At 43.1% G+C, this 26,426-nt stretch overlaps 9 protein-coding genes across 9 annotated transcripts; 7 read left to right on the top strand and 2 right to left on the bottom strand.

Moving 5' to 3' along the window:
* Nucleotides 1–754: 754 nt before the first annotated feature.
* FPOAC1_007404 (uncharacterized protein) lies at nt 755–4,335 on the bottom strand (the record flags this gene model as incomplete). The annotated part of the gene is made up of 6 exons (XM_044851872.1): nt 755–1,752; nt 1,803–1,843; nt 2,303–2,557; nt 2,612–2,723; nt 2,779–3,789; nt 3,840–4,335. The coding sequence occupies 6 exons, from the start codon at nt 4,333–4,335 to the stop codon at nt 755–757; spliced, it is 2,913 nt and encodes a 970-aa protein (XP_044704542.1).
* A 534-nt stretch (nt 4,336–4,869) lies between these two features.
* Nucleotides 4,870–8,486, top strand: FPOAC1_007403 (uncharacterized protein; the record flags this gene model as incomplete). Its single annotated transcript, XM_044851871.1, has 12 exons — nt 4,870–5,472; nt 5,520–6,091; nt 6,145–6,252; nt 6,304–6,512; nt 6,565–6,595; nt 6,644–6,860; nt 6,923–7,773; nt 7,824–8,009; nt 8,071–8,118; nt 8,169–8,271; nt 8,318–8,419; nt 8,466–8,486. 12 exons carry the CDS (start codon nt 4,870–4,872, stop codon nt 8,484–8,486), a joined length of 3,051 nt encoding a protein of 1,016 aa, XP_044704541.1.
* A 1,693-nt stretch (nt 8,487–10,179) lies between these two features.
* FPOAC1_007402 (uncharacterized protein) lies at nt 10,180–13,926 on the top strand (the record flags this gene model as incomplete). The annotated part of the gene is made up of 1 exon (XM_044851870.1): nt 10,180–13,926. One exon carries the CDS (start codon nt 10,180–10,182, stop codon nt 13,924–13,926), a length of 3,747 nt encoding a protein of 1,248 aa, XP_044704540.1.
* A 1,374-nt stretch (nt 13,927–15,300) lies between these two features.
* FPOAC1_007401 (uncharacterized protein) lies at nt 15,301–15,684 on the top strand (the record flags this gene model as incomplete). The annotated part of the gene is made up of 1 exon (XM_044851869.1): nt 15,301–15,684. The coding sequence occupies one exon, from the start codon at nt 15,301–15,303 to the stop codon at nt 15,682–15,684; it is 384 nt and encodes a 127-aa protein (XP_044704539.1).
* A 1,063-nt stretch (nt 15,685–16,747) lies between these two features.
* On the top strand, nt 16,748–17,392 carry FPOAC1_007400 (uncharacterized protein; the record flags this gene model as incomplete). Its single annotated transcript, XM_044851868.1, has 1 exon — nt 16,748–17,392. The coding sequence occupies one exon, from the start codon at nt 16,748–16,750 to the stop codon at nt 17,390–17,392; it is 645 nt and encodes a 214-aa protein (XP_044704538.1).
* Nucleotides 17,393–18,216: 824 nt separating this feature from the next.
* FPOAC1_007399 (uncharacterized protein) lies at nt 18,217–19,152 on the top strand (the record flags this gene model as incomplete). Its single annotated transcript, XM_044851867.1, has 4 exons — nt 18,217–18,533; nt 18,592–18,748; nt 18,801–19,039; nt 19,098–19,152. 4 exons carry the CDS (start codon nt 18,217–18,219, stop codon nt 19,150–19,152), a joined length of 768 nt encoding a protein of 255 aa, XP_044704537.1.
* Nucleotides 19,153–19,754: 602 nt separating this feature from the next.
* Nucleotides 19,755–20,774, top strand: FPOAC1_007398 (uncharacterized protein; the record flags this gene model as incomplete). The annotated part of the gene is made up of 1 exon (XM_044851866.1): nt 19,755–20,774. The coding sequence occupies one exon, from the start codon at nt 19,755–19,757 to the stop codon at nt 20,772–20,774; it is 1,020 nt and encodes a 339-aa protein (XP_044704536.1).
* A 106-nt stretch (nt 20,775–20,880) lies between these two features.
* On the bottom strand, nt 20,881–22,189 carry FPOAC1_007397 (uncharacterized protein; the record flags this gene model as incomplete). The annotated part of the gene is made up of 5 exons (XM_044851865.1): nt 20,881–21,248; nt 21,305–21,372; nt 21,425–21,804; nt 21,857–21,961; nt 22,019–22,189. 5 exons carry the CDS (start codon nt 22,187–22,189, stop codon nt 20,881–20,883), a joined length of 1,092 nt encoding a protein of 363 aa, XP_044704535.1.
* Nucleotides 22,190–23,175: 986 nt separating this feature from the next.
* On the top strand, nt 23,176–24,198 carry FPOAC1_007396 (uncharacterized protein; the record flags this gene model as incomplete). Its single annotated transcript, XM_044851864.1, has 3 exons — nt 23,176–23,227; nt 23,275–23,849; nt 23,899–24,198. 3 exons carry the CDS (start codon nt 23,176–23,178, stop codon nt 24,196–24,198), a joined length of 927 nt encoding a protein of 308 aa, XP_044704534.1.
* Nucleotides 24,199–26,426: the final 2,228 nt, after the last annotated feature.

Here is a 26,426-nt window from a genome sequence, read left to right as displayed (position 1 = left end):
TACTTTTTAATATATTAATAATATATTTCTTTTAAATATTATAAAAGGCTTTTAAGGCTTTTTTCTCTTTATATAATAAAAATTTAAATTTTAATTTATTAATTTAATAATTAATTATATAATTAAAAGTATTATAATTAAAAATAATAAAAATAATAATCTAATTATTATTTATATTAATAATATTTTAATTTTAAATATTAATAAAAGTATTATATTAAAAATAAATAAAATTATTAAATAATTTTATTAAATATTTTTTTAAAAATAAAATTAATTATAAAAGCTAAGCTTTTATAAATAATTCCTTAATTTAATATATAGTTAAAGTTAATAAAAACTTTAAAGTTTATTATTTTATATAATAATTTTATTAATATTAATATTAATATTAATAAAGAAATATTTAATAATTAATTTTTAAAAAGAATAAAAGCTTTTATAATAATTATTATAATTTTAACTTTATAAATTATAATATATACTTTTAAATTAAATTTATATTAATATCTAGGTTTAAAAACTATATTTTTTTATAAATTAATTTTATATATATACTTTAGGACTTATACCTTAAAAATTACTTAATAAAAGAATTAAAATTTAAGCTATAGATTGTTACTAACTTACTCTATTGATAGTTAAGGCAATTAACCCTATATATATTATATTAATATATTATATTAATATATAAAATAAGTATATTAAAAACTTAAATTAATAGACTATTACCAGCAGAAGACGATATATATAATCACCTGATTATACTTATAATGTCCTCTACATTCAATAAATTATTATTAGGACTTATAACAGGAGTCGTGGACTTTGGGTCATTGAATAGATAAGCCATGAAATCCTCAGGCATTCCGACGTAAGGTGATTTGCCTATATCACCACCCTCTCCTACGGCAGGCACAGTCGTGGGGGACACTGGTCGCCGCAATGCCGCTTGCCTATCGGGTTTGGAATCGTCGTGGTCATGTTGTTGTAATCGCGGAAGTTGTTGATTCTGTGGAGTTGACAACTGTTGCTGCTCTTTCTGGTCTATTTGTAGCTGCTCTTGTGACATAAACCCGGGTTTTCGCGCAGCTATGAATTGATACTGCATGGCTTGTAACGGTTCCAACCCCTTGCGAACCTGTGGGTGGGGATGTTGGCGAAGCCACGTCTTGAGCGTCCCCCATGTCTTCACATAGGGAGGAGCAGGGCCGAACTCTCTGAGAATTGATGGAGGCGCGTCTTCCAAATCTACCATGGCCACGTCTTTATCTTCACTAGATCGAGTCTCCTGTACTCGCTGTCGATTGACAGAAGACTCACGATGTGGAGTTTCGGGACCATTGAAACGACCCTGCTTCGAGGCAAGCATGTGCCTTAGTGCCGGTTTGGAAGAAACAGCTGGATTGTGGTTTCTCTTCATATGGCTTTCGAGACCTGACTTCGACAAGCATGGGGGATATTGGCATCCAGGAACCGTGCATTGGAACCTTCGAGTGTGCTCAAGTTCATGCTCCTTGAGACGCTCTTCTATATAGAAGCCAATAGTCGCATACGAGCATGATCTCAATTGGCAAGTGAAAGCAGCAGCAGCAAAATTGGCTTTGAATGACTCCAATTCGACTGGAGATAGGTCGGGGTAATAGGTTTGTCCAAGTAAGAACTTGACAAGGTTTTGGTATGACGCCAATAAAGCCCCGATCTTATTACAGACAAGCCGAGTCGTCGAATCATCGTGTTCCTTATCATCGTCTTATCGCAGAGTTAGTAAAAATTTCAATAGATATCCGCAGGTTTCTCACCGTAGCCTGCCAAAATTCTAGATTCAAGTGTCTCCAGAGACCTTGATCTCAAGCATTGGTCTACATGTTTCTGTAACACCCGGCACTGGTGTAGACACTTCAACCGCGTATCCAGTGGGTTCATTATTGACACGTCTGTCCTTTTTGTCCTATCCTCATGTTCCAATTTGTCCGCTAGTTCACAAGCAAGACTAATCAAAAGGTTTGAGGAGTCCGCTGTAGTTGCGTAGTTTGAACCAAGACACGATAACACATACTCGGTCCAGAACTCAGTGGCATAAACGTGGAATCCATGCAACCCTTTAGCTACCCTGAGAACCCTATCATGTGCTGGGTATGCATCGTCAAAGAATTTCAGCCCCGAGATAAGGCAAGCTACAGTAGCTACTGCGTGTTCTTGAAGGGACTGTCGCTCTCTAAGGAAGATTGGTTGTGAGGAGGTTTGAAGAAATCTGCTGCTAGTCAATACGATCTCTACCTCCAAGTTGATGTCTACTTACTCTTTCACAGAATTATGAATGAAAGACAGTGTTGAATCCCTCCTCTCTTCGATAAGTGTACCAACTATATCTATTATGTACTCAGGTACCAAATCGGAGATCTCGTGATCACCAGAACTGAAAGTGATGGCAGACATCAGTTCAGCTTTGCGTAGAGGTCTCTTGGCAAATGCAATCCACCCGAGTACGCATCTTATTCGGTCCTCCGAGCGATGGTCTAGCGGGGCCAATATTTGGCTCAAGATTCTCTGGTAGCTACGAATAGTGTCAGTAAATGCGTCTCCAAGTGGGTATCGCTATTCCTCGTACAAATCACTCAGTTTCCTTGGTAACTGGTTTACCGATTCCTTGAGCTCATGGCGACCAAAGAAGAGGTTGCTTGAGAGATAATCCATGACAAGTCGAGCGTAAAGAAACATTCCTTCCAAGGGTAAGCTGATGTTCACACAAGATCATGGGAATCAAGTTTTACTGACCATCGGACTTTGTCACGATCATATCCTGGATTTCTGCCACCTCAGCACGTTGTACGTTGAGTTGGCGAAGCTTTGTGTCCATGAGCGTGAGTCTCTGACCAACATATTGACAAACTGCCTCATTTAGCACAGACTTTTCCTCATTCAATGATATAACCTGCTTTCTCATGAGTCTCTCTAACGGAGCCGAAGGTGCACGGCTGGAAATCAAGACCTTGCAGCCGGTGCTTCCAGCCACCACAGGCTTAGAAGTAAGCCTGTTTATCAGCCGCACTAAACGCTGCTGTTTATCGGAATCGCATTCGTCCAGTCCATCGATGATGACCCACACATACTCAGCCTTACTGGGCTCACTTGACATGCTTGCGAAAAGCTCTTGGAGCATGTTCTCAAGAACTGGAGTCGTCGGTGACTTTCTTTCCATGACACATGTCTTGTAAACATGGGCTGCCAGATCTGCATCCCTCCGAAGGATTTGTACCAGCAACGACTTCAGTATCTGTTCATACATTGTCGAGGCTGCGTAAAGGTATGTGCAGAAATGACAGATCACAAACCTAGTCTCTTTCAAGAAGTTGATAAGCTGGGTACACATGACGCTTTTTCCAGTCCCGGCTGCTCCCTTCAGCCACAGGGCTGGTGTGTTTGGCTTCGCATCAGCCCAGGATCTGATACTTTTGTTCTTGAGTAACCACCCGCATGTTCCTTGGTACTTCTCAACTTCCGATGTTATTGAATCAACGATAGCCAGCTGATCGACATCGTTAACTGTGAGCCAAGACACGATGGACCCGTACTGCCTTGCACATTGCTCATTATCCTCCTGTCGAAGTCTATTTTCACTCTCCTCTCTCCATTTACGGATGTCGTCTCGCATTTTCTTTGCTTGTGATATATTGTGAGCGTTGGCCTCAAGATCAATGAGGGTACCGTGTTGCTTTAGATCCTCGAGAATGTTTCCGAACTTCCTTTCGAAACGTCCCCAAGAGGCCGAAAATATCAGTTTCCAACCTACATGGCATTGGTCAGGATACTACAGAAATGGTATAGAGACAACATACCACTTCGACGAACAAATTTGTACGCGTATTTGTGAAATTTCAGAATATCTGCATAGAATACTGCCACTGTCTGCTGGAAGCCCGGTTCATTGATGAGTGCATTGCTGAGAATCTCAAACCTTTTTAATGATTCGGCAATACTAGCATATCCTTTGATGATTTGTTCAAAGGCTTCGACATACTCTGATGATATTCGCAAAATGAGCGTGATTGGTGCCCAAATCCATGGTAAGTATGGGGTGCCGTTACATAGAACGTCCACCACTTTGGAATAGTGTTCGAGGCCTCGGAACAATGGCATGAGGCGGCGCATGTTTCTGAGAGACTGCCTCGCAGCGAGCTGGTTCTCGATCCTGAGTGCGGCTTCGCGGACATCATGCAACGCCGTATTCGAAAATGTTTGCTTGTCTTCCGGATTAATCGTGCGATCGAGTTCATCGTAGGCAATCTTTATTGTGCTCTTGGCAAGAGCTGATACGCTTTGTTTAAGCGGCATCTCGACAGTTCCTGTTGATGATAAAATATTGGATAGTCAGGCAAGATGTGGTCAGATTGATTGCTCACTTTATGTAGAAGCAAGAGAGCCTCGTCCGTAAATATGCAGGCTACCGACCAACAACACTGCCACCACCAAGTTTGTGATTGCATTTGCAAAAATGAGGCTGTTGTGCATGTGGCAGCATCTACACCAATCAATTCATCACGTAAGCGCCATAACATTGCAAACAACGGGGCTATGCGCAAGGCAGATGGCGAACCTGAGAGCCTTGTTTCTGGCGGTGAGGCCGTATCTTTCAGTCGGCCGAGTCTGAAAATGTTTTTCTTTCCTTGCAGAGGCTACAACATCTAACCCCTTTCAATATATTAATGTATCGATTTTGATATGCTCACATAGCATCAACTGCACATACAGCCTAACGAACCCCATTGGTTTGGAAGGGTTGCTTTCATGGACTTTTGACAAAGAAGCAAATTCTTTATTTATTTATTGGTTTAACCTTCTTGCCAAGCAATGGTCTTGGATCCAATTATGAGCCGAGCGCCTAAGCGACGAAGGTTAGAGCAAGGCGAAGAGCAAGTCCAGACATATGATCCTCAACATCCGACGACGTATAGCCAGTCTGATTTCCAACTCCAAAGCCTACCGGCAGCGACAACTCAACAACATTTGAACTGGACCTTATATGGTAATGTACAGACTGTATGGAACCAGTACCCAACAAATGCCACGCCAGTCGATAACGTGATTGACTACCACATGGGCAGCTATAACCAACAAAATACTATTGGAACCGAACCGAGCTTTCCCTATCAAAATGGTATCAACATTCAATGGCCTTCGTTCTCGAACGTTCCTCTTAATTCCCATTTACCACTGCAAACGTATGTGCCAATACAAACACATTTGCCAATGTTCGAACCATCATATCAGCAGTATCCTCTCTATGGTACTCCAATAAACCAGCCTATTGCTGGTTTCCAACAATGGCCACAACTAATCGCGGATTATCCATCATCACAACCTCTTCCGTATCACAGTGATTTATCCCAGAACACAGCAATCTGCGTTGAATCTTCCTCGGCAGTGCCAGATCAGAATGAAGGGGTTGGTGAGATTGTTTGCTTTGGAATGGTGAGTAATAGTTTCTGAGGTTCACCAAAAAAGTATTGACTCCATAGATCCCGTCTATCGTTGCCAAATGTGATCAAAGAGAGACAGCTCACAGCCTACTGGCATCGTTCCCTGTCGAACTAGAAGGTTCGACTCGTTTTTCTAGCAAAGACCGATCCGACGTCTCTGGACAGATACCGCCGGAGTATAGTCAGATGATACAGGATCTCCTCGACGAGACGTGTCTCGAACTCCACGTCTCGTGCATCATTGGTGGTTTTCAATCTGCGGACGCGATGAAATCACCACATGGTCCCTCAACAATACCATGCAGTTTGGAAATCTCGGTTTACGGCCCTCTGAGTATCTTTGAAGAGTTGGGAGCCTGGTTTGAGCACTATCAGGTGTACTTGCAAGATCCTCGAGAATGCCATCGCGAAGTCAGATACTGTAACCCCCACCGACTCTCAACAGACGACATTTCCACTTGCTCCCTCCTGTCTGACTTTATTTCTCAGAGCTCAAGTTCTCTAGAGCTGGTATCCACTGCTAACCAATCTGACCTACTGGACGAACTTTGTAGCCATGAGAACCTTGAGGAAGCTCCCCAGCCCTCGGTCATTAAGCAAGAACTCAAAAGGTAAGGAGCCTTATCTAGTCTCATATTTTTCCATAAAGCTGAAGACAGATAAGGCATCAGAAGCAAGCTCTGACGTTCATGCTGCGGCGCGAGCAGGGATGGGCGTTCTCTGATCACGATCCAGATATTTGGGAGATGAAGCATACGGAACAAGGAACATAGTAAGTCCAAGTCATCTAGCCGCACAATGCATTAGCTAACTCATCTTTCAGTTTCTTGAACCGTGTCTCAGATGTTCCTCAGTTTGAAGAGCCTCCCCAGTGTTATGGGGGCATTGTTGCAGACCCTATGGGACTTGGAAAGACTTTAACTATGATATCATTGGTGGCAACAGACTTGGACAACGATGACATCGATATCGGTAATGGCGAAGAGTTTCATGCAGCGATCCCGACTACTTTAATCGTTGTGCCACCTTCTCGTGAGTTCACATTGCCGTATGAATCTGATCAAAATAAGCTAAGCCTTTCTAGTGATAGGGACCTGGGAGGAACAGCTTTCTGAGTACGTGTTGATACTACATGTCGATGTACGAGACTAACATCATGCTAGGCACGTCGTTCAAGACGGCTTGACCTACTACCGATATCATCGAAAGGGCCGACAAGTATCTCTCCACCACCTTCAGGCGAATCACATCGTTTTGACGACATACCACACCATTTCAGCTGATTGGAGCTCATCGAATGGGATAAACTCTGTCTTATTCTCGGTTCGCTGGAAAAGGATTATTCTTGATGAAGGCAAGTTCACTATAACCAACATCAATGTCTGCTCGGACTGACAACTACAGCACATATTATCCGAAACGGCAACTCGCGAATGTCTCAGGCCATCTGTGCGTTGGATTCGAGGTCTCGATGGGCCGTCACCGGCACTCCTATCCAGAATCGCCTTGGTGACCTCGCCAGTTTGTTCAAATTTATCAGAGTCCATCCCTATACAGATCGAAAATGCTTTGATGCTGATATCTCTCGTCTGTGGAAGAATGGCGAATATCAGGAGGCCATCAAAAGACTGAAACGTCTCTCGAAGTGTCTGATACTCCGGCGAGATAAGGGAACCATCAGTCTTCCGCCTAGGGAAGATCTGCAATGCCCTGTTGACTTCAGCCCGGAAGAACAAGCTTTGTATGATAATTTGAGAGAAGATACTCTTGTCAGCATAGACGAAGCGAAAATCAAGGATCCAGATTCCCTCAAACCAGTCGGTTATGTCCATGTCCTACAGCGAATCGAGTCGCTACGGCTCGTCTGTAACATAGGGCTGCACTACCACACGAGACATGACAAGGTCATACGGAACATTCAAGAAGCCGACGAGTGGACGAGATCCGCCCAAGATGCTTTCAATATGGAGCGAGAGATGGTCCCCATCATTTGTCTACTGTGTTCATCAGCATTGGACATTACTGAGACCATGTCAGAAGATAGAGCCACGGCGTCCCAAACGCCTTTGTTCTTCAGTTGCCTCACCTACGTCTGCGCTGATTGCGCACAGAGGTCTAGGAACAATGTCGAATGCGGCCACAATCCTCGTTGTGCCATGGCCCGAATCTCGATGAGCGGCGAATCTCTCGAAATGGGTTTGCTTGATATGCAGACACAGACGAACGTTAGCCTACCATCTAAAGTAAAAGCTCTAATTACAGACATCAGAAACTTGCCGTCACATACAAAATGGTAAATGTTACTCAAATTGTATTCAAGGATAGTTGCTAACACCCCATTAGTGTTGTTTTCTCAACCTGGAGATTAACACTTGACATCATCGAAGCCGGCCTAGCACAGTCCTCTATCTCAAGTGTCCGGTTCGATGGCAAAGTGCCACAAAAGAGCCGACAGAATGTGGTGGGCAAATTCAGAAATGACCCATCTATTCGTGTTATGCTCTTGACGTTATCCTGCGGTGCGGCTGGGTAGGTACTTTTCGATCATCTTAGTGTTGTATCAGAGATCAAAGCCACTGATGTTTTCCAGCCTCACTTTGACAGAAGCTACTAGAGCCTATCTCATGGAGCCTCACTGGTAGGTTCAACTTCGATGGAAAAAATACAAGACACTTGCTAACAAGCTAGGAATCCAACTATCGAAGAGCAAGCCCTCGCGCGTATTCATCGTATCGGACAGACGCAAGAGGTCACTACTGTGCGCTTCTTTATGCGCAACTCGTTTGAGCATGTAAGTATATACATTCATTTGAAAGATGTTTCTCACAATGTGGTAGCGTGTGATTGAAATGCAAGAATCAAAGAAGCATCTGGCAGGATTGTTACTCTCGCCTGATGATGATGATGGCTATGGGAGTGAGAACCTGGGAAGGCTACAGGTTTGTCGTCGACGCATCGTGCTTGAAGCCTACTAACAAATGATAGGAATTATCATCTCTTGTGTGACGAATTTCCTTGATTCAGAAATTAGAAAAGGTAACACGCGGTTTGGAGTTATAAAAGACATCCCAAAAATTGATCAAGGTCTGCGTTTTGCTACAGCGGATTATAAGTAAGACAGTTCTCTCGACATATAGATAAAATTTTAATAGCCCCCATTATGAAGTCGTAGATATATGGTAGCGATAAATACGTGGCCTCGTAACTTGCCATTGTATCAAGGCAAACCTCTAATTATTCTATTGAACTGTTCTTCCGACATCACATTAGACTTCGAGGGATACCCATATCAATTCTACTGAACTGTAGGGTAAATTGGGATTTTAATGATGCCTCACCCAAACGATTTTATCTTACGAAAACGAGAACGAGAAAATTGAATCAACGTAGTAATTGACTAACTAGGACATCAATGATAATGGAGACATAAATAGCGAGATACAAGTAGAAGATCTTGAACGAATGACTGAGATGTGGTCTTAGTTAAACGCGATATCAGGACGATATTCCCCCACACAAATCCCAAAGTCCAGTCTAAATCTCATTATCGGAGAGATTTGTTGAAAAAACTCACAGGAAACCCCGTCGTCTGTTCTCGCTCCTCCATCTTCAACACTTCAATCTCCTCCCCTGATAGCACGGAAGTCTGTTTTAGTTGCCAGAAATCCTCTTCCAAGATGTCTCATCAGCTGATCATGTTAGTGTCGGTTTAGTTCAGATGTCGACCGCGAGCTGAAGCGCTAGACAGAAAGATTGACCAAAAACGTTTTATACAAGATACCAAGCTTTGTCCTATAGGCTGCAAGAAATCGAGAAGAGAGGTCTGCACTGATAGCGCCGAATAAATGGTAACACTTGTGGAGCTGTTCTCTAGTTTAGATGCACATTGGGACAATAATGCACAGTTCAACCTTTGCCTTCAATTTACTGATCAACTTGGAGGGTACTGGAATCTCCATGCTTTACGGTTAATTGGGGGCTTGCCTACTGAACTCAAACATCAGAAGAAAGCCATGAGAAACCAATTGCTGTAAACTGAATGGTTGACAAAGGTTCTGGCTGAGTTGATGGTTGGAGAATACCCCGCAATCTCGCATGTTCGGCATGCCATGCCTCATCTAAGGAACCTAACGTTCTCAGCCGCACTGGACTAGGAACGGATGGCGAGGGCCCAGAACCTTGCCTCTCAGCCTCTGGTTGAAACATGGCCAGAGTAGGTGTAATGTCAGCCAAAGTGGGTTGATTGAAAGATTGTCTCAGTTGAAGATTTTGCATTAACCCCTTTGGAGCATACTCTGATTGGAGAATTTCTCTAGCGGTACATACTATTGTCAGTCAGACGGTAACATTGTCTGTGGCGAGCTGACATACCTGTCCCCAGCTCAGCAAGCCACTGAGTTCCAGCTCACTCAAGTTTTGAGATAGCTTCGACCGTTGACCAACTATTGCTTAGCATATCGCACATGTAGGGAGAATCTCTAGAGACGCTTGAAAGTCCAATCCGTAGCCCAGCGGTTAGAGGGTGTTATTGGTCAAGACATTGAGTAAGTATGTTGGATGCAAACGGAATGGAATATATATGAACTCGATCTCCCCGTCGTTGATCTCCTCCCATAACAAACACCACCCAAAAATAACAAAGATCTCATCATAATTATTTTGAAGACTTACTACACACTGGCGATCCTGCCAAGCAAACATGACTTGGCATTTCCACCTTTTGCTGGTGCTGGCGCTGGTCTGCCTAGTGAGTGCATCATGCTCTGGCAAGTCAGACGCCTGCTCCTCCAACCCAATTCTACTGCGAAGAATCAATGAACTCAACTTCCAATCCGCATCATGCAACCTCAAGTGGAAGTTTGGCTGCACTCAACCCGACAAGGACGGCGGGACGATGCAAAAACCGCCAGCCTTTCCATTGTGTACCACATCGGACTACCCCTCTGGACTGCTGCCCGTCGATGCCTACACGCTGTCATTACAGGCCAACACATTCAGTAAAGGTGCCGCTAATGCTACGCTGCACGGTTTGTGGCCTAGCTCAGCAGCCGGCAAGGGCGCCAAGAATCAGCCTTACGGGTGTCTCAACGGCGAGGAGTTCGATGAGGCAATCCTCAAAACCTTTGATGACTTATTGAAGTACTTTTGGCCGACAAATCCACAGTTTAAGAACACCATGCAATGCTTTATCCTGTCTGAATGGATGAAGCATGGCACCTGTGCCGTGATACCGGGTGCTGATGGTGAAGCGTTCAGGCTGCCACAAGAGGCTTACTTCCGCACCGTGTTTGTGCTGGCTAATGAGTTCAACGCAAACCCAGCCTTGCAAGAGCAGCTCAAGGCGCCGAAACCAATGGCAGATATGGAGCCGACTATCACGACCCGCTGTGTGCAGTGTGCATACCTGGCAACAGTAGACTGGAAAGGGACAGATGTGGCGAGCGTTCCTCGCATGTCGGGCGACTGTATTGATTCGTGCTTTTCATGTGGTAAGGACTGGGACAGATGTCCTCCAGCACAACTCGAAAGCACTATCGAGCTAGATCCCCGCAATGCACCACCTATGGAGAGTGATAGTGACAGCAGTGACGAAGACGCGAGCTTCAAGGTGCTGGGATTTGCTGTGCCCGGTCTTGTGAACAGCGACAACATCTCATCCTGGAAGGGCACCTGGCGCTCATTCGGAGCCGAGCAGCTGGGTTCCGGCAAGTTCGAGTTTGCCCAGACCTTCACTAACAACACAATGACTGTTACTACAGACAGTCCATACCCCCAGACGTGCAAGTATGAGCGACGTGGGCCTGGGGAACTGGTCCTGCGATGTGGCAGCAGTAATGCACACCTGGAAGAGTGTCTGGTGCAGCGGCTTCCGGACATTGGCGGGCTTGAAGCTGCCTTTCTAGCATGCAACCACACTGGGGCTCCAGCGCCAGGAAGCTTCTTCACTGCTATGGATACGCCTGGATGTGGCAACTTTCTCATGTTCCGCTGCAAGGCTTCAGCTGCAGGTTGTTCGTTTTCTCCAGATGCCTCAGACGACAGCAAGTCATCCAAGTCCAAGACCAAGGCTGAGCCCGACCTCAAGACCCGTTATACCAGTCACTCCACTCCAGGTATTGCTGGATCACCACCCAAGCTGCTAGGTTCATGGCGCTCGCTCCAGGTGTCGAGCAACTATGAAAAGGGTCTGGCACGATGGAACTTTACTGCCGACGGCCAGGCATCAATGGAGTGGCCGAATTACCCTAGCCGTGGTGTTGAGCGTTACTCCGTCTCGCACTTTCAGGAGGATCCCAGCCGGGTGCTCCTCGCTGATGCCAGTGGTAGCATTACCAACTGTCGCTTCAGGTTTCAGTACCAGCCTATATACTCCTACGCAACACTGGATTGTGGATCACTGGACCAGCTGGTAGAAGACAAGGAGAGCACGCAGCACACAAAATGGGCCATGGGTCGATGCAACCCGTGCAGCGCTTCCTGTCGCTATTCATGCAGCTCTGACAACAACATGTGCGGTGCTGAGTCTTGTGACCCGGCCGAGTCTTCTCAAGTTGATACTTCTGGTGCCATGTACTCGCTCCCAGCCAAAGATGGTCATAACTGGTGCACGCCTGAAGACTCTAGCTGCTGGCCGACTACGACAGCCATCCTCGAACTGGAGCAGGCTCTGGACCCTACTGTACCACGGCTTGGACTTGAATGGAGCAACTACCCACAACCGCAACCAGCCCCAGTACCAATGGGCTCTGTCAAGAACCAGTCATTTTATGGTCTAGGTATCGGGGGACTAAAGGCACTATACTACTACGAGAACATCAACGACATGCAGCGCCCTTGCTTCAGTGCATCTGGAGACATTACTGCCTGGAACGATGCATCGGACATGTGCAAGGCAGCACTTCATCAGAACGAGTACCGCAATTGGAACCCTTTCATTGTTGTCTTTCCGCTCAACGAGCGCCATATCGCTGCTGCCCTGACATTTGCTGCCCAGCACCGTCTGTGCATCGCCACTGCTGGAACTGGCCACGAGTACAATAGCCGCAACTCATGCCCGACCGGAGGCATACTCATCCGTACTATCTTGCTCAAGGACAAGGTCTTTATGCCTACCTGGGACCAGGATCCTACTATCGCCCCTGCTGGCGCATTCCGCTTTGGCGCCGGTTCCATCTTTGCTGAGATGCACGAGTTCTCTTCCAAGTATGATCGCGTTGTCGCATCGGGCTGGTGCTCCACCGTTGGCATGGTTGGTTTCCATCTCGGTGGTGGTCATGGACCCTTTGCGCCGTCTATGGGTCTCGGCGTTGACAACGTGTTGGAGGTTGAAGTTCTCCAGGTCGGTCGCGACGCCTACGACAATCCTGTCGTTCATAAGAAGATTGCCAGTCGACACCAAAATCCCCAGCTCTTCTGGGCCATGCGCGGTGGAGGAGGTGGAGTCTGGGGCATTATCCTCTCCATGACACTTCGGGCTCACAAGGTACCCGATGGCGGTCTCAGCCGTGTGTTCATCTCCCAGAAGGGTAATTTCTGCCCGGGTCAGCAGGACTTCGGCTACGAGTGGTTACGCGACATGTGGGGTCGCTTTGCTGCATGGCAGCTACGGCTTAACCACAAGGTCAGTACGCAGCCTGCCTTCTTCATCAACACCGACAACTACAAGAATGGCGACCTCTGCAAAGTCACTTGGTCCTTCAACTTCGAGTATTTCTATACTGGTGGTCAGACAGAAAAGGACTACGAGCTTTTCCGCGATGGTCTCAAAGACGTCCTGAAGAACGACACCGCCCAGGAGGACAACTATGAGTCGGCTTACAAGTACCTTCTCTCCATGCCAGCCAACAAGTTTTCACTCAACGCTACGAACCCTCTGCCAGCGTCAAGTCCGCCCTCCGATGCAGCCACTGGGTCTCAGAACTCAGTCCTTGTTTCACGACAGATGATGGAGACAAAGTTCGCCTCGACCATGATGGATGTGCTGGACATCTGCGTAAAGACACTGAAAACTCCTGACCGAACATCACCAGATCCAGCGGGCTACCGTTGCGGTTTCCACTATCTCTACACATCAATGACTGGCAATCTTGGCAGCGTGCAGCCCAAAGACACAGCCATCTCCGCGGGCTTCCGCTCAGCGCTTATGCTGTGGAACGCACGTACCTTGACAACGCAGCAGGCTGATGACACGATATATAAGCTTGGTCCAAACAGCTATTTCTCCGAGAGCTCGTATGTAATGCATAACTGGACAGCAAGGTACTGGGGCGAGAAGACGTATGGGCAGTTGCTGGCTGTGAAGAAGGCGCACGACCCGAAGAATCTTTTCTGGTGCCATCATTGTGTTGGGGATAATCCGAAAGACGCTTATGGAGAGCCGCTAGGTGCTTCAGCTAATGCTGGCAAAGAGGATCGGTTGGAGGATGAGTTAAGGGACGAGTTGTAGTGCATCTACTTATTTTTGGACATCATGTGAACCCGGTCCATTGACCCAGATTGGTTTGTTCATGTCACATTGTCTAGTTTGGTAGGAACAAAACTCTTCAAAAGATTGAGCAGGAGAGTTAGAATACTTGCTTTAAGAGATAGTCCCTCCATTATGTAGTATCAATAGCAATACCATACGCCCGACTGTGTCAGGTACGAAGTGGTGTTCAGTTGTGCTTATTTGTAACAGTGCAAATCTATAGAGTAATAGAGCGCGATGACTCGAGGGAATACTTCGTGGTTCGAATACAAGAGAGGCAAGGAAGATCGAGATTGAAGTTATCTGTATTCTTTACCAGATTCCGAGAGCCTGCTCAAGGTATTTCAGTATATCTGCCCTTTAGGATATTGAGATGACGGGTCTGCATATAATCTAGATCAATTGTATAAATTCAGCCTCTGGATTTAGCCCTACTTTAATTTAATATTATAAATTACCTTAATAGAACCTTTATTCTCTAGTTATCTCTATATATAGTACTTTTATAGTCTTATATTAATAACTTTAATCTTTTAATTAAAAATATTAATAATATAAATAATTTACTTTATTAAGTAAATTAGCTATTATTAAATATATTTTATATTTATAATTATAAAGAAATTTTCTTTTTTAACTTTTAGTTTTTTTATTTAATTTTAGCTTTTTATATAGCTTTATTAAGGCCTTTAGCTTTTTATAAAAATAACCTTTTTTAATTTTTTTTTTTATTAAATTCTTTTTTTCTTAATAAAAATAAAAAAATTTAATAATTAAAAGTAATTAGCTTAATAGTATTTTTATAATTATATATATTAAAATCCTAGCCTATAAAAAAAGCCTTTTTTTTTAATAAAGAATCTCTTAATAAAGATATAAAGGCTTATTATAGCTTAAAGTTAAACTAACTTACCCTAGAGCTATAAGTAGATTAGATTATATAGTAATAGTAACGTTAAAATTAAAATTAATTAAAGCTATTACTATTAAAATAATAATAAATTAAGTAAAATTAATAATAATAATATATTTAATTTAATAGATTAAGTATATATTAAAGGAAAAGGGTATATATAAAAGTAAAATTAGCTAATATAGCCTATATATATATCTAGATATATAAAAGTTATATATTTTATATGCATATCCAGATATACAGGTACTAGATCCTAATTGCACAGACATGAAAATACCGGGTTGCATCAGATCAGTCTCTAAATACATCCATTATCCCATCTCTTCTCTGATTAGCATGTCTTCATCCTTCCATTATCACATACTTAATTCCTGATATATAGTATCTGCTCAAAACACACCACTACCATTTCCAACCAGATAAATATTATCGAAAAAATGGGTTACGCCGTCGACATTTGCATCTATAGCCTCGGCCTTATCTTAACATTCCAAGGCGTTGTCGCTCTGCTTGATCCAGAAGGGCAATTCAGTCTTCGAGGCATCAAAGACATGAGGTCCTCCAAAGACATGACCAGTTTCGCATCCATCTACATGCTTGGAGTTAGAGATATCTCCGTTGGTGTCTTCATCGTCGCCCATCACTACGTCGACAATTTAACGGCCGTGTTGACGTTGCTGGCTATTTTGAGCTTCTTCAAACTTGGCGACGCCGTTGTCGTGATTGCTGTCGGGGATCAGAGTATAAGAACAAAGGCAATTGAGAATATGGGCATGGGAGTTGGACTCCTTGGTTGGTTGGTTTATCTGGCCAACAACTAAACTGGAGGCAACTGCAGCAAGGATATAATCTTGCTTTGGCTCTCATCTTCAAGCACATTCAATATTGACAGGTATTTGAGACTACTCGTTTTTTGCTCGAATTTATGCTTATCGTAGTTAGTTGATGCTGGCCTGCCCCTGATTATCCTTGCCAAATGGCCCACTTCACCAGTGCTGGCGTCAAGACTATTGCTTATGTTTTCCACCAATTCCTTCTCTTCATCCAACAGAAGGTTGCTGCCTTTGCAGAGGGCGTTTTCGAGGGTTTTGAGAGCCTTTTCTTCGCCCTCTAGCCAACTGATCAATTTCCTGTTTTCCTTAGCTTTTTTAGGCCCTTCAGCATTTTCAGCTTGCCTAACTAGCCTAGTTAGGCGGCAGCCAAAGAGGGCCGCCTTGACTAGCCTGGCAGTACTAGACTTGTCAGTATCTACTATAGCTTTTGCTTCTGTGTAGATACTGGTCTTGTCTTTATTTTTAGCTGTATTAATAGCTGTATAGATAGTGCTGTTTGGGAAGGCAGATCCGTGCTTATAGCGTGGGTGACAGGACCCCTGTACGCTCTTGTGTTCAGCGGGTGGTTTTTTGGTCTGGGCAAATTGACTGACATGGATGCTTGGTCTTTTGTGTTCAAGTTCAAGGGGTCCAAAAGTGTTTCGGGTCTTTGTGTTAAAGGAAGGATAAGTGGGTTGCATAGCAGGTCTCACAGTGCTTTTGTATTTGTGTGAGATTAAGGTTGCTCTAAGAGCCCTATTTTTCGTGACGAAGCTGCATCTATCGATTTCGCATTAGACTTCGAGGGATACCCATATCAATTGCTTATGTTTTCCACCAACAATTCTACCAACAGCGCTGAAAACAATGCCTAGACCTTACCTGGTAAACTAGTGATCAATAGTTGTGAAGAAAAAGCTGAGCAAACGACCAACTACAGGACCAGAAGTCAGGCCTACCTGTGTTTAATTTTAGGTAGTAAGTGGAAGATAAATAGCATTGCTTCCCCTTAAGTTTATATTTCTGACTGCACACTTTGTTCATCCTTTACGTTAAAAAATTTACTTCGGAAATGGCTCGTCATCTTGGCCGTTCGTTTGTCTTAACTTCCACCCTGTTCTCCTTCGCCCATGCAGGACCATGTCGTCCCTCGGCAAGCTCAGAAGTTATAGCTCCAACCACCACCGCTACGACAACCACTGAGACGGTCGATGTAACCAAGTCTTTTAGCACCACCTTTTCTGTTTCATTCACTATCGAGACATCTCAAGCAGAGTCGATTGCTACCACCGACACCGCTGTAGCCGTTGGCACCAGCAGCGAGATGTCCATTATCACCGACAGTCAGATACAGACTATCACAACCACTACAACTTCTGATGTGGTTTCGACTACCACGTTCGAGGCTTCCACAACAACTGCCGCACCAGTCCAGGGTTGTGTCAACAATCTTAAGAATCCCGCACCTGGATATGCCGTTTGTGGCACCAAGGGAATTCCTATGGTGCCAAGTGACGACTTTCTGTATTTGGGAAAAGCTGCGGCTGGTACCAGACTCGATTGTTACAAATCGTGCGCGGGAAATCCCAACTGCCTGTCTTTCACCGTCGAGGAGAATGTATCTTGTGAATTGTATGCAGGCTCAACTGGGGCCACTGGTATACTAGACACGCCATGGAAGTGGTATGAGCTCGACTGCTTTTGCAATACAGTCTAGATGAAGCACCCGTTTAAGCTGTAGTCAATATTGCAACTGCACCATACCTTATGCATGCCTATACTCTCTCCTTCTCTTCACCAAGCATAGTTAGTTCATCATACTTTGAGGATAAACTTATCAAATCACTAGTACATAAACGCCCACCATTGCTTTTGTAATTTAGCGGCCTGTAGATCTGGCCTTACTCCAGTTAACTGCATAACTAAACGTACTGTGCCTTTCCTTCCCCAACTAGTTAGCTCCTTTGAATAAGCTATCGAATACGAATGGACAACTAACCTGTAGTTGGAAGCTCAATCTGGGGAATAATTAAACTGCTCAACCTAGGGACAGAGTGGTTCTCACCTGTAGTGACCGAGCTAGAAAACCGATTAAACCGATTCCTGTTTCACTTGTCGGACTTTGCTTCTTGTCAACGCCAATCATGCACACTACATTACTATTGTCTTATTACGTACTGAAAAGGTTACATTTGGTTACGAAAGGTTCATTTCTATGTGTAGGCTTTTGTATATAGGTATGCCCTTGGCGATGGCGATATACTCGGCAATCCGATTAAGTCCAGAAACACAAATAGTGAGCTGATTGGGAAGACTTACGAGCATCGGCCTTTGTCTACTATGGGCCTAGAGTCCGAAGACTAGGGTGTGAATTTTTTTTACGTTGAAGATCCACTGAATCCACTAAAAAGAGAAACAAGCTTCTTGGAAGTCCCCTTTCTTTCTACTCTAATCATTTTCTCTTCACGTAATATTAGACTCTTCTTTTTTTTGTGACATCGGGGAATTATTGTTTTATTGTTGGAGAAGAATCGATAGAAAATGTCGCCAGAACGAGCTCAGCAAGACCAGGATGGTAGGGATAAAGAGGCAACACTCTGGACTGGGCAAGAGGATTGTTCAGAGACAAAAGCCCATTGCTATTCAGCCACGACTAAACAAGATGCAGCCAGGCAAGCTGAGATGCAGTTTCGTCAGAAGTTTGGAGATGCTGGTCCTCTTGGCCTGTCTGGATTTGCCTTTGCGACATTTTTAACAGCCTTGGTCAATCTCAATGTTCGTGGTGTCACAATTCCCAACATTGTCATTGGACCGGCTCTGGTTTATGGAGGCCTTGCTCAACTACTCTCTGGCATGTGGTGAGTTACCATTCGCTTAACGCAGGATGCTGAGGTATGGAATCTCATGATATTTTAGGGATATCGCGAATGGAAACACAGTCAGTGCAACCATTGCCTGTTCGTACGGCTGTTTCTGGATCTCGTACGCCATCAGCCTCATTCCCAGTTTCCACGTCAGGGATGCTTATCCTAGCGATGGTGACTACAACCACGCCAACGGACTATTTCTTATGGTATGTCAACTACAAGTTACTCCTAATTTCACCCACGACTCACATTTCGTAGGGATTCTTCATCTTTTCGGTGGCCATAACCTTGTGCTCCATGAAATCGAATGTCTTTTCTCTGACACTTTGCCTCCTTGTCAACTGCACCTGGCTGTTACTCTGCCTAGCTAATCTCTGCACTGAAGAGTCGGGCGCGCCCAATGATGTGCTCCTCAAGTGCGGTGGTGTCACCGGCTTGTTGGTTTCATTCACAGCGTGGTATCTTATGTATGAGGGCCTAGCAAATAGGCAGAACAGGTATGTGCATATTGTATAAACGAATGTGAAATGGACCGAGACTGACTGATATGGGAAGCTTTGTTGTACCTGCAAATCCTGACCTTCCTTGGAATCCAAGCCGACGACCGTGAGCAGCACGAAACTCAATCACTTGAGAATACAACAGTAATCTTAGACTAGCAAATTAAATTCTTTCCATAATATTAGCCGTTTCAAAGCATGCGATTAGTCCTATCTTCAGTGAATGGCATGTTTATAAGCGTCTAATGATACTGTTATTTATCTATATCATGATTAACTGATATTGATGGTCAGCAAGCTATTATCCAGATAGCTCTGGTTGAATATAGTTCCCGAGTGGCGACTGTAGAAGAATCCTAAATTCTGGTCAAGGGAGTCGGAATTAAGACGGCAAAAAAGTAACTACATTCTCGGTATCGACTAATCAAGCACAAGCGCCGATATGAAGCAAAAACCTTTATCCGAATACCCCAGATTTCCAACCCTGTGGGTACAGTCCATCTTAGGCTTGAATCTGAGGCTTTATTGAGATTACTTACAAAGTCTTTCTCTCAATTTTGTTCCTCTTTCCACACTGACAGAGAGCACAAGTTCAGCCACGGTCAATTAAGAACACATTTCGATTTCAGTTTTTCTCCGCAATCTCAAATATCTCGGTTGGCACCTAAGTCAGGATAGAACCATGTCGTCCACTCGATCATCCCCGCTAGTAATGGGCGGTGCAGGGTTCAGTTACCAACTCAACCCAAACCCCGAGTCCCTCCTAATCGTAGACATCCTTCTACGCGCTTTCGAACTTGGCGTGCGCACCATAGACACTTCTCCATACTACGAGCCCTCGGAGCAGCTCATGGGAGCGGCACTGTCTAATCCACGCATCACTTCCAAGTTCCAGCGAAGCGACTATGAACTCATGACCAAAGTTGGCCGCATCATGGAAAATGAGTTCAACTACTCACCAGACTGGATCCGTCAATCCGTGGCGCGATCGATGGACCGCTTCCAGTCTTCGTATCTGGATGTTGTGTTTTGTCACGATGTCGAATATGTCTCTAGAGACGAGGCAGTGACGGCTGTTGGTGTTCTCTTCGAGTTTCAGCGCGCAGGTATCGTTTTGCGCGTCGGAATTTCGGGCTACGACATCGATATCCTAGCAGAAGTGGCTATGCTTGCACAGCAGCGCTACGGGCGACCTGTGGATGTTATCCAGACCTGGGCTCAGCTTACTCTTCAAAACACACAAACAGAAACCCGAGGTTTCGACAGGTTCCGCGACGCTGGTGTAACTTCAGTCTTTTGCTCAAGCCCATTGGCAGTCGGGCTACTCAGGACTGGTGGAATTCCCGTGGGCTTGACTGGTGACTGGCACCCTGCGCCTCAAGGCTTGAGAGCTGCTGCGGCTGAAGCAGCGCAGTGGGTAGATGAGCATGGAAAGGGGGAGACACTCTCGTTCCTCGCGATGCAGTATGCTATTATCAAGGCCAAGCAGAATTGTACTCCTTCGTTTGAGGTGTCTACGATAACGGGAATCAGCACTTTGTCCGACTTGGAACAGAATGTAGCTGCCGCGAAGTCAATTCTCAAATCTGCAAAGGCATCGGAAAGTTTGCAGGACTATACTGAGCTGGATTCACAGGCGGTGGAGAGTCGTTATGAACTGTATGAGCGTGTTCGGTCAATGCTTGGGATGTGGGTAGACTATGACTTTACAGGGAAGAAAGCGAAGGAATAAGATAGTTCCATCAACGGTAGAACTCAAATATTTATCCTGATAATGATTCTTGCTCTGATTGCAAGTTCTATTGAATGTTTTCTAAATAATTACAAGCTAGTCTATTTTACCTTTTCCCCATTCTACCCTCACATAATTGTTCTTCATCACTTTGGCGCTCCTCAACCCGGAACGACTTTGTAACTTTAACAATAATTCGGCGTTGGCTGTCATCATCGTGTTGAACACCATAATCGGAATCGTTGCTTCCGGGTCGTTGTGTTCCTAGCTCTATTTCTGTTGTTGTTCTGCTTGGCCTGCCCCTGATGCGGCCGATAGTTACAAGGTCGGTCGTGTTATGAGATGCGCTTCGGTCATCGGTACTCCTGTCCTTGACGAGGCTTTTGAAGAATGCTCTAAGTGATGGGAGGGAACCCGCGAAAACGCCAACTCCGCACTCGATGACTGTCCAGAGAATGATGTTGCCCACCGAATCTACAGGACTGTGATCAGCTATTATCTTTCAACTGTTAAAAGCGACAATAACATACGGACAAAGTTTTCGGGTTTCATATAAGCATTCGAGTACGGAATGCGAACTATACTGGCAATCGATGCCCTGCACTGCTGTTAGCAACGCTTGGAGAAGGACGGGAATGACAGTCACTTACAACATGCCCAGAGCCATAATTAATTGAGCATAAAGCTTCAACTTGCGTCGCATCTGTAGCTTTCGCACAAGACATATCGGAATAACAGCAACAGCGAAATCAGTGATGACGTTGGACACCGATGCAGCGTAGGTCAAAACAGTAGGAATGACTTTGCTGAAACATTTTCCCCTGGACGGAATCCAATGTGCTTCAAACGGCCGGCATTGAACTAAGAGGAAGATAATACCGAATCCGCTCAAAGCGACAGACATAACAATAAGGCCTTGTAGTATGCGGATGTACTTCGTTTCGTTTGCGATTCGAATGACAGTTATACAGATACTCGACTTGACCAACGCTAGTGTACATGCATAGAGCATCTGCCAAATAACTACATACTGTGACAGTCAGTTATTTACAATGTGTGGTTGCCCTGATTCGGTAACGGACCTTGTTCGCTTCTTGTATCTGAAGCGTATTGAGCGTATTTTGGACTGTACCGATGCCCGTATGGCATCCAATACTGACGATAATGTTGTGAGCAATATATGCCGCCTATGACCAAGTTAGTGCTGATATCTCTTCGTCTCTTGGGAGATATAGCTTGCTCACCCAACCGGCGCACATGACATAATCATCGAGGCCGATGCAGTCATTCCGTGTTCGAATGTACGTCCTCAACACGACGACGATGGTGCATAGTACCGAAAGAACAACAGTCGTGACATACAGTGACAGCGCCAGGCCCTCAGGCTTGACGGGCTCCCAGCTGTCGGTAGCCATGGAAGATAAAGGCTGACAATACGAACAAAACCGAAAATTCTAGAAAGAGAGAAATCATTTGAGGCGTGTGTTTGTTTAATGCGTGCGAGTACAGTTCGCCTTCTTGAGAAGGATCAATCCAAGACCCTGGTACAGTCTGAGTCGCTTCCAGGTGATAGGAGAGTCAAGTATGTACTGTAACTCTGTTGATTTCGGTTGCGGGGTGTCTTGAACCAAGATGCATCCCTTTGACCACTCGGATTCGAGCCTATCGACAGTAAAACAAACCCCTGTGGGTTGCTTTGTCCCAGCCGACATGACTGACTTGGCCTTATCCGTGGCTTCCGCCTGTTAGTACTCTAAAGTAGTAGCGGGCCTACAAATGGGTACTGTAGGTACCTGTTAGACAGTAGCATTCGGTTATAGAGTTGTTCCTGGGTGATGTGATCACTGTTCTTTGGGCCAGGTGGTCTTATGAACCCCGCTGGTAAACCCTTCCCTGCCCTTGCAGCAACCCACGATATAATACCGAGCATCATGTCGCTCCCGCTCCAAAAAAGAAGCCCATCCATCACAGGCACACTTATTTACCTGACATAAATCTACTACGCAGAGCCTAGTGGCGGCCCAGCATTTCCTTATCTCAACGGGGTCATGAACAAACCCGACGGATTCCTCAATCTCCTTTCATCGTATGACAGTTGTCTCCCGCGGCACAGCACAAGGATTATCTGGGAAGACCCTTGACAGACCCAGTTTTACCACCTGTCAACCCGTTTTCTCGTCACAAGCGACCGCATATTTGACAAGGACTAAACTTTAATCCAAGGATGCGGTGGGGGACGTTGGTGATTCTCTACAAGCACTGACCGCTTTTATTCAGCTGACAGACCAGGCTATGTAGATAAATACCTGAAGGTACAAGGCCAGGCTACTTTTTACTGATGTCTCCTTTTCTTGTTTCCTCTTGTGTGATTGTCCCCACTATCTGATCATTTCCCTCCAAAATGTCTTATTCAGTCAAGGATCGTTTTGCGATTGTGACCGGTGGTGGTTCCGGTCAGTTCATCTTGACCTGAGTAGCCACAATATACTGATCAGCATAGGTATCGGCCACGCTCTTGTTCGCCTGCTTCTCAACGCAGGATGTTCCGTCGCCATTGCTGACCTCAAGCTTCGCCCCGAAGCCCAAACTACCGTCGACGAATTCTCCGAATCCTCCGACGGCAAAGGCTCCGTCTTCTTCCACCAAACCGACGTCTCCGACTGGACCCAAATCTCAGCCTTATGGAAGGCTACTCTTGAGAAGTTCGGTCGAATCGATATACTGGTTAATTGCGCTGGAGTTTACGAGGCACCGGGACTCTCGTTTTGGAACCCACCAGGTATCTCGCCCCTGGCTGAGGACCCCGAGGATGCCAAGATTGGCCAATACAAGATCTTCTCCATCAACACTGTCGCTCCAATCAGATTAGCTCAAATTGCTATTGACTACTGGAAACAAAACGATATTCAGGGTAACTTGTTATTCGTTGCCAGCATGGGTGGTTACGTACACTCTATGCAGACGCCCTTGTATTTTGCAAGCAAGGCCGCATTAGTAAGTATGGTCAAGTCGCTGGGTGGATTGAAGATGGCCCTTGGAATCCGCAATTCTGCCATCTGCCCTGGAGCTGTATTTGTAAGTTTCCCACTCTGTTGCGTTTTCCATATGCTTACCGATCTTAAAGACACCTATCTTTGAACCCGAGTACTGTCGTGACAGACTCAAGGCAGATGACCTTGCGTTGAGCGCTGAGGATGTTGCCAACTTATCCATGAAGGTACTTCAAGAGGCTGAGTACGGAAATGGGAACATCATGGAAATCATGATGATTGGAACCAAGGAAGAGCCCAAAGTCCATGTCGCAGAGGTAGACCTGATGGCTCTGTACCCCAAGATCAACCCCATGGGAGAGCGTGCTATTGCAGAAGAGATGAAGTTTTATGGAAAGGTGAAGGAGAGCGGCATGAGATCTTCACTTTCATAGAGGCAAGGACTACATATCAAATAATGGATATCATAGAATGGGCGGCTATGAAAAAGTTGTCCTCCTTGGTGTAAGTGTCAATAATTTGAATTCTATGGACAGGTTGTTAAGTCAGTTCCAAAGGTCGTTTGCAAAATGCGACCCTTTAGAAGCAGGCCAATACTGGATTTACTACAACTGTTATGAGAAGAAACACATTTGTGTGAAGGGTCTACCCTCCGGATCCAGTGTTGGGAGGACAATGGATACTCTCAATATATTATCGTTGGTGGCTGCGAAGCGACGAAGGCGGAATCGCATCGGTTCTATCGTGGATCGGGACGAAGTTTTGGAAGCCAGTATGAAATCTGTATTGAGTTTTGATAGTGATGATTGAATGAAGTGAACAAACAACTCAGTCGAATGACTGCGGATGAAAGAACGTACCTATGAAGTGCTCACGCGGCCAATTACGTGATGCCATTCATGTACAACACGCTGGAGCAAAACGATATCGCGGCCAGTTATGGCTGTACAACGACCTACATCGAAGGGCAGCTGAGGCCATGAGTCAAGAATGTCCATTCAAGACACCATCTTGGCCATCACGAAGAAGCCTAGTCGTCTGGAAACATACGGATAGTGGAAGCCAAGGGCAGACATTTGATTTTCTATACTTTACTAGTAAATACTAGTTTAAGCCTCTTAATAACTCTAATTTTTAATAGAATATCTATATAAATTAAAAACTTAATATATTAAATTAAGATTCTCTTAATAATTTACTTTTTTATTAAGAATATATATAATTATTAAAATAATAATTAAACTCTAACTATAATAAAAATTATATAAAAAAAGCTTTTAAGCTATATATATAATAATTTTTTTTTTTTTATAATTATTAATTTATTAAAAATAATTAATTAATTATAATCTTTTTTTTTAATTTATAATATTAATTATATTATAAATATAATATATATACTTTTTAATTATTTAATTAAATTATATATATTATTATTACTTATTAAAAGAAATTAATATTTATTATAATAATAATACTAATTTTAAATTTAAAACTATTAAGCTAGCCTTATTATAGGCTAAGTTTAATAATATAAGTAAATAGGGAATACTTTAGGTATAATAGGTTTTATTACTATAAATAGGTACTATAGGTAGATTAAGCTTTATTAATAAGATATAGCTTAAGAAGCTATATTTAAGATTTAATTAGTAATCTAATTAAGGTTATAATAATAATACTATTACTATATAATCTAATTTACTTATAGCTTTAAAGTAAATTAATTTAACTTTAAGTTATAATAATATCTTTCTTTTTAATATTAAGCTTTATTAAGATAGACTATTATAATTTAAGCTTATTAAGGTATTTTTTATAGAAATTTATTATAATTTCTATAGAATTCTCTATATAGGCAATAAGGATTTTTATTAAATCTATATATTTAGCCTATTTTATAGTATATTTTAGCCTAAGGTAATTTCTTTAGCCTTATTTATTCTATTAAGAATTTATAATATTTTTAACTTTTTACTTTTTTACTTTTTTAGCTTTTATTAATAATAATAGGTTTATATTTTAATTAAATAGTAAATTAATAATAACTAGCTTTAGTAAGCTTATATAAAATATAAAGTATATCTTTATATTAATAAGTAATTCTAGTTAATAGGTATATAAAGAGATAATCTTATTAATCTTTAATAAGCTAATATTTTTTTAATTTAGTTTTTTTTATAGCCTAAGGGTCTTAATATTCTTAATATTTAACTATATTAAATCCCTTATTTAATATTATTAAATAGATTATTTATATTAATTTACTTAGGCTTTATAATAGGCTTATATAGTAATACTTTTTAATCTTAAGTATTTTAAGATATTATTTATTATCTTTATAAACTATTTTATATTTTTAATAGCTAAGATTTTTTTAATTATAATTATAGATTTAAAGCCTATTTATAAATAAAATCTATAATTTATAAAGAATAAAGATATATTAATAGTTTTAAATTTTAAAGAATTTACTATAAATTTAATTAAAAAGAGCTATTAATTCTAATTATTCTATAAATATAATATATAGGCTTATAGATATTATTTTAATATAGTATTTAAGTATTTAATCTATTTATTAATCTTAAGGTAATAAGTAGTAAATAGTAATAAGTTAATTAATAATTATTTAATAAGCTTTTATTAAAACTCTATTATA

The sequence above is a fragment of the Fusarium poae genome, chromosome 3 (assembly GCF_019609905.1).
Source record: "Fusarium poae strain DAOMC 252244 chromosome 3, whole genome shotgun sequence".
NCBI classification, from domain to species: Eukaryota; Fungi; Ascomycota; class Sordariomycetes; order Hypocreales; family Nectriaceae; genus Fusarium; species Fusarium poae.
The sequence above is the reverse complement of the archived record's forward strand: the minus strand, read 5'-3'. Positions and strand labels throughout refer to the sequence as shown.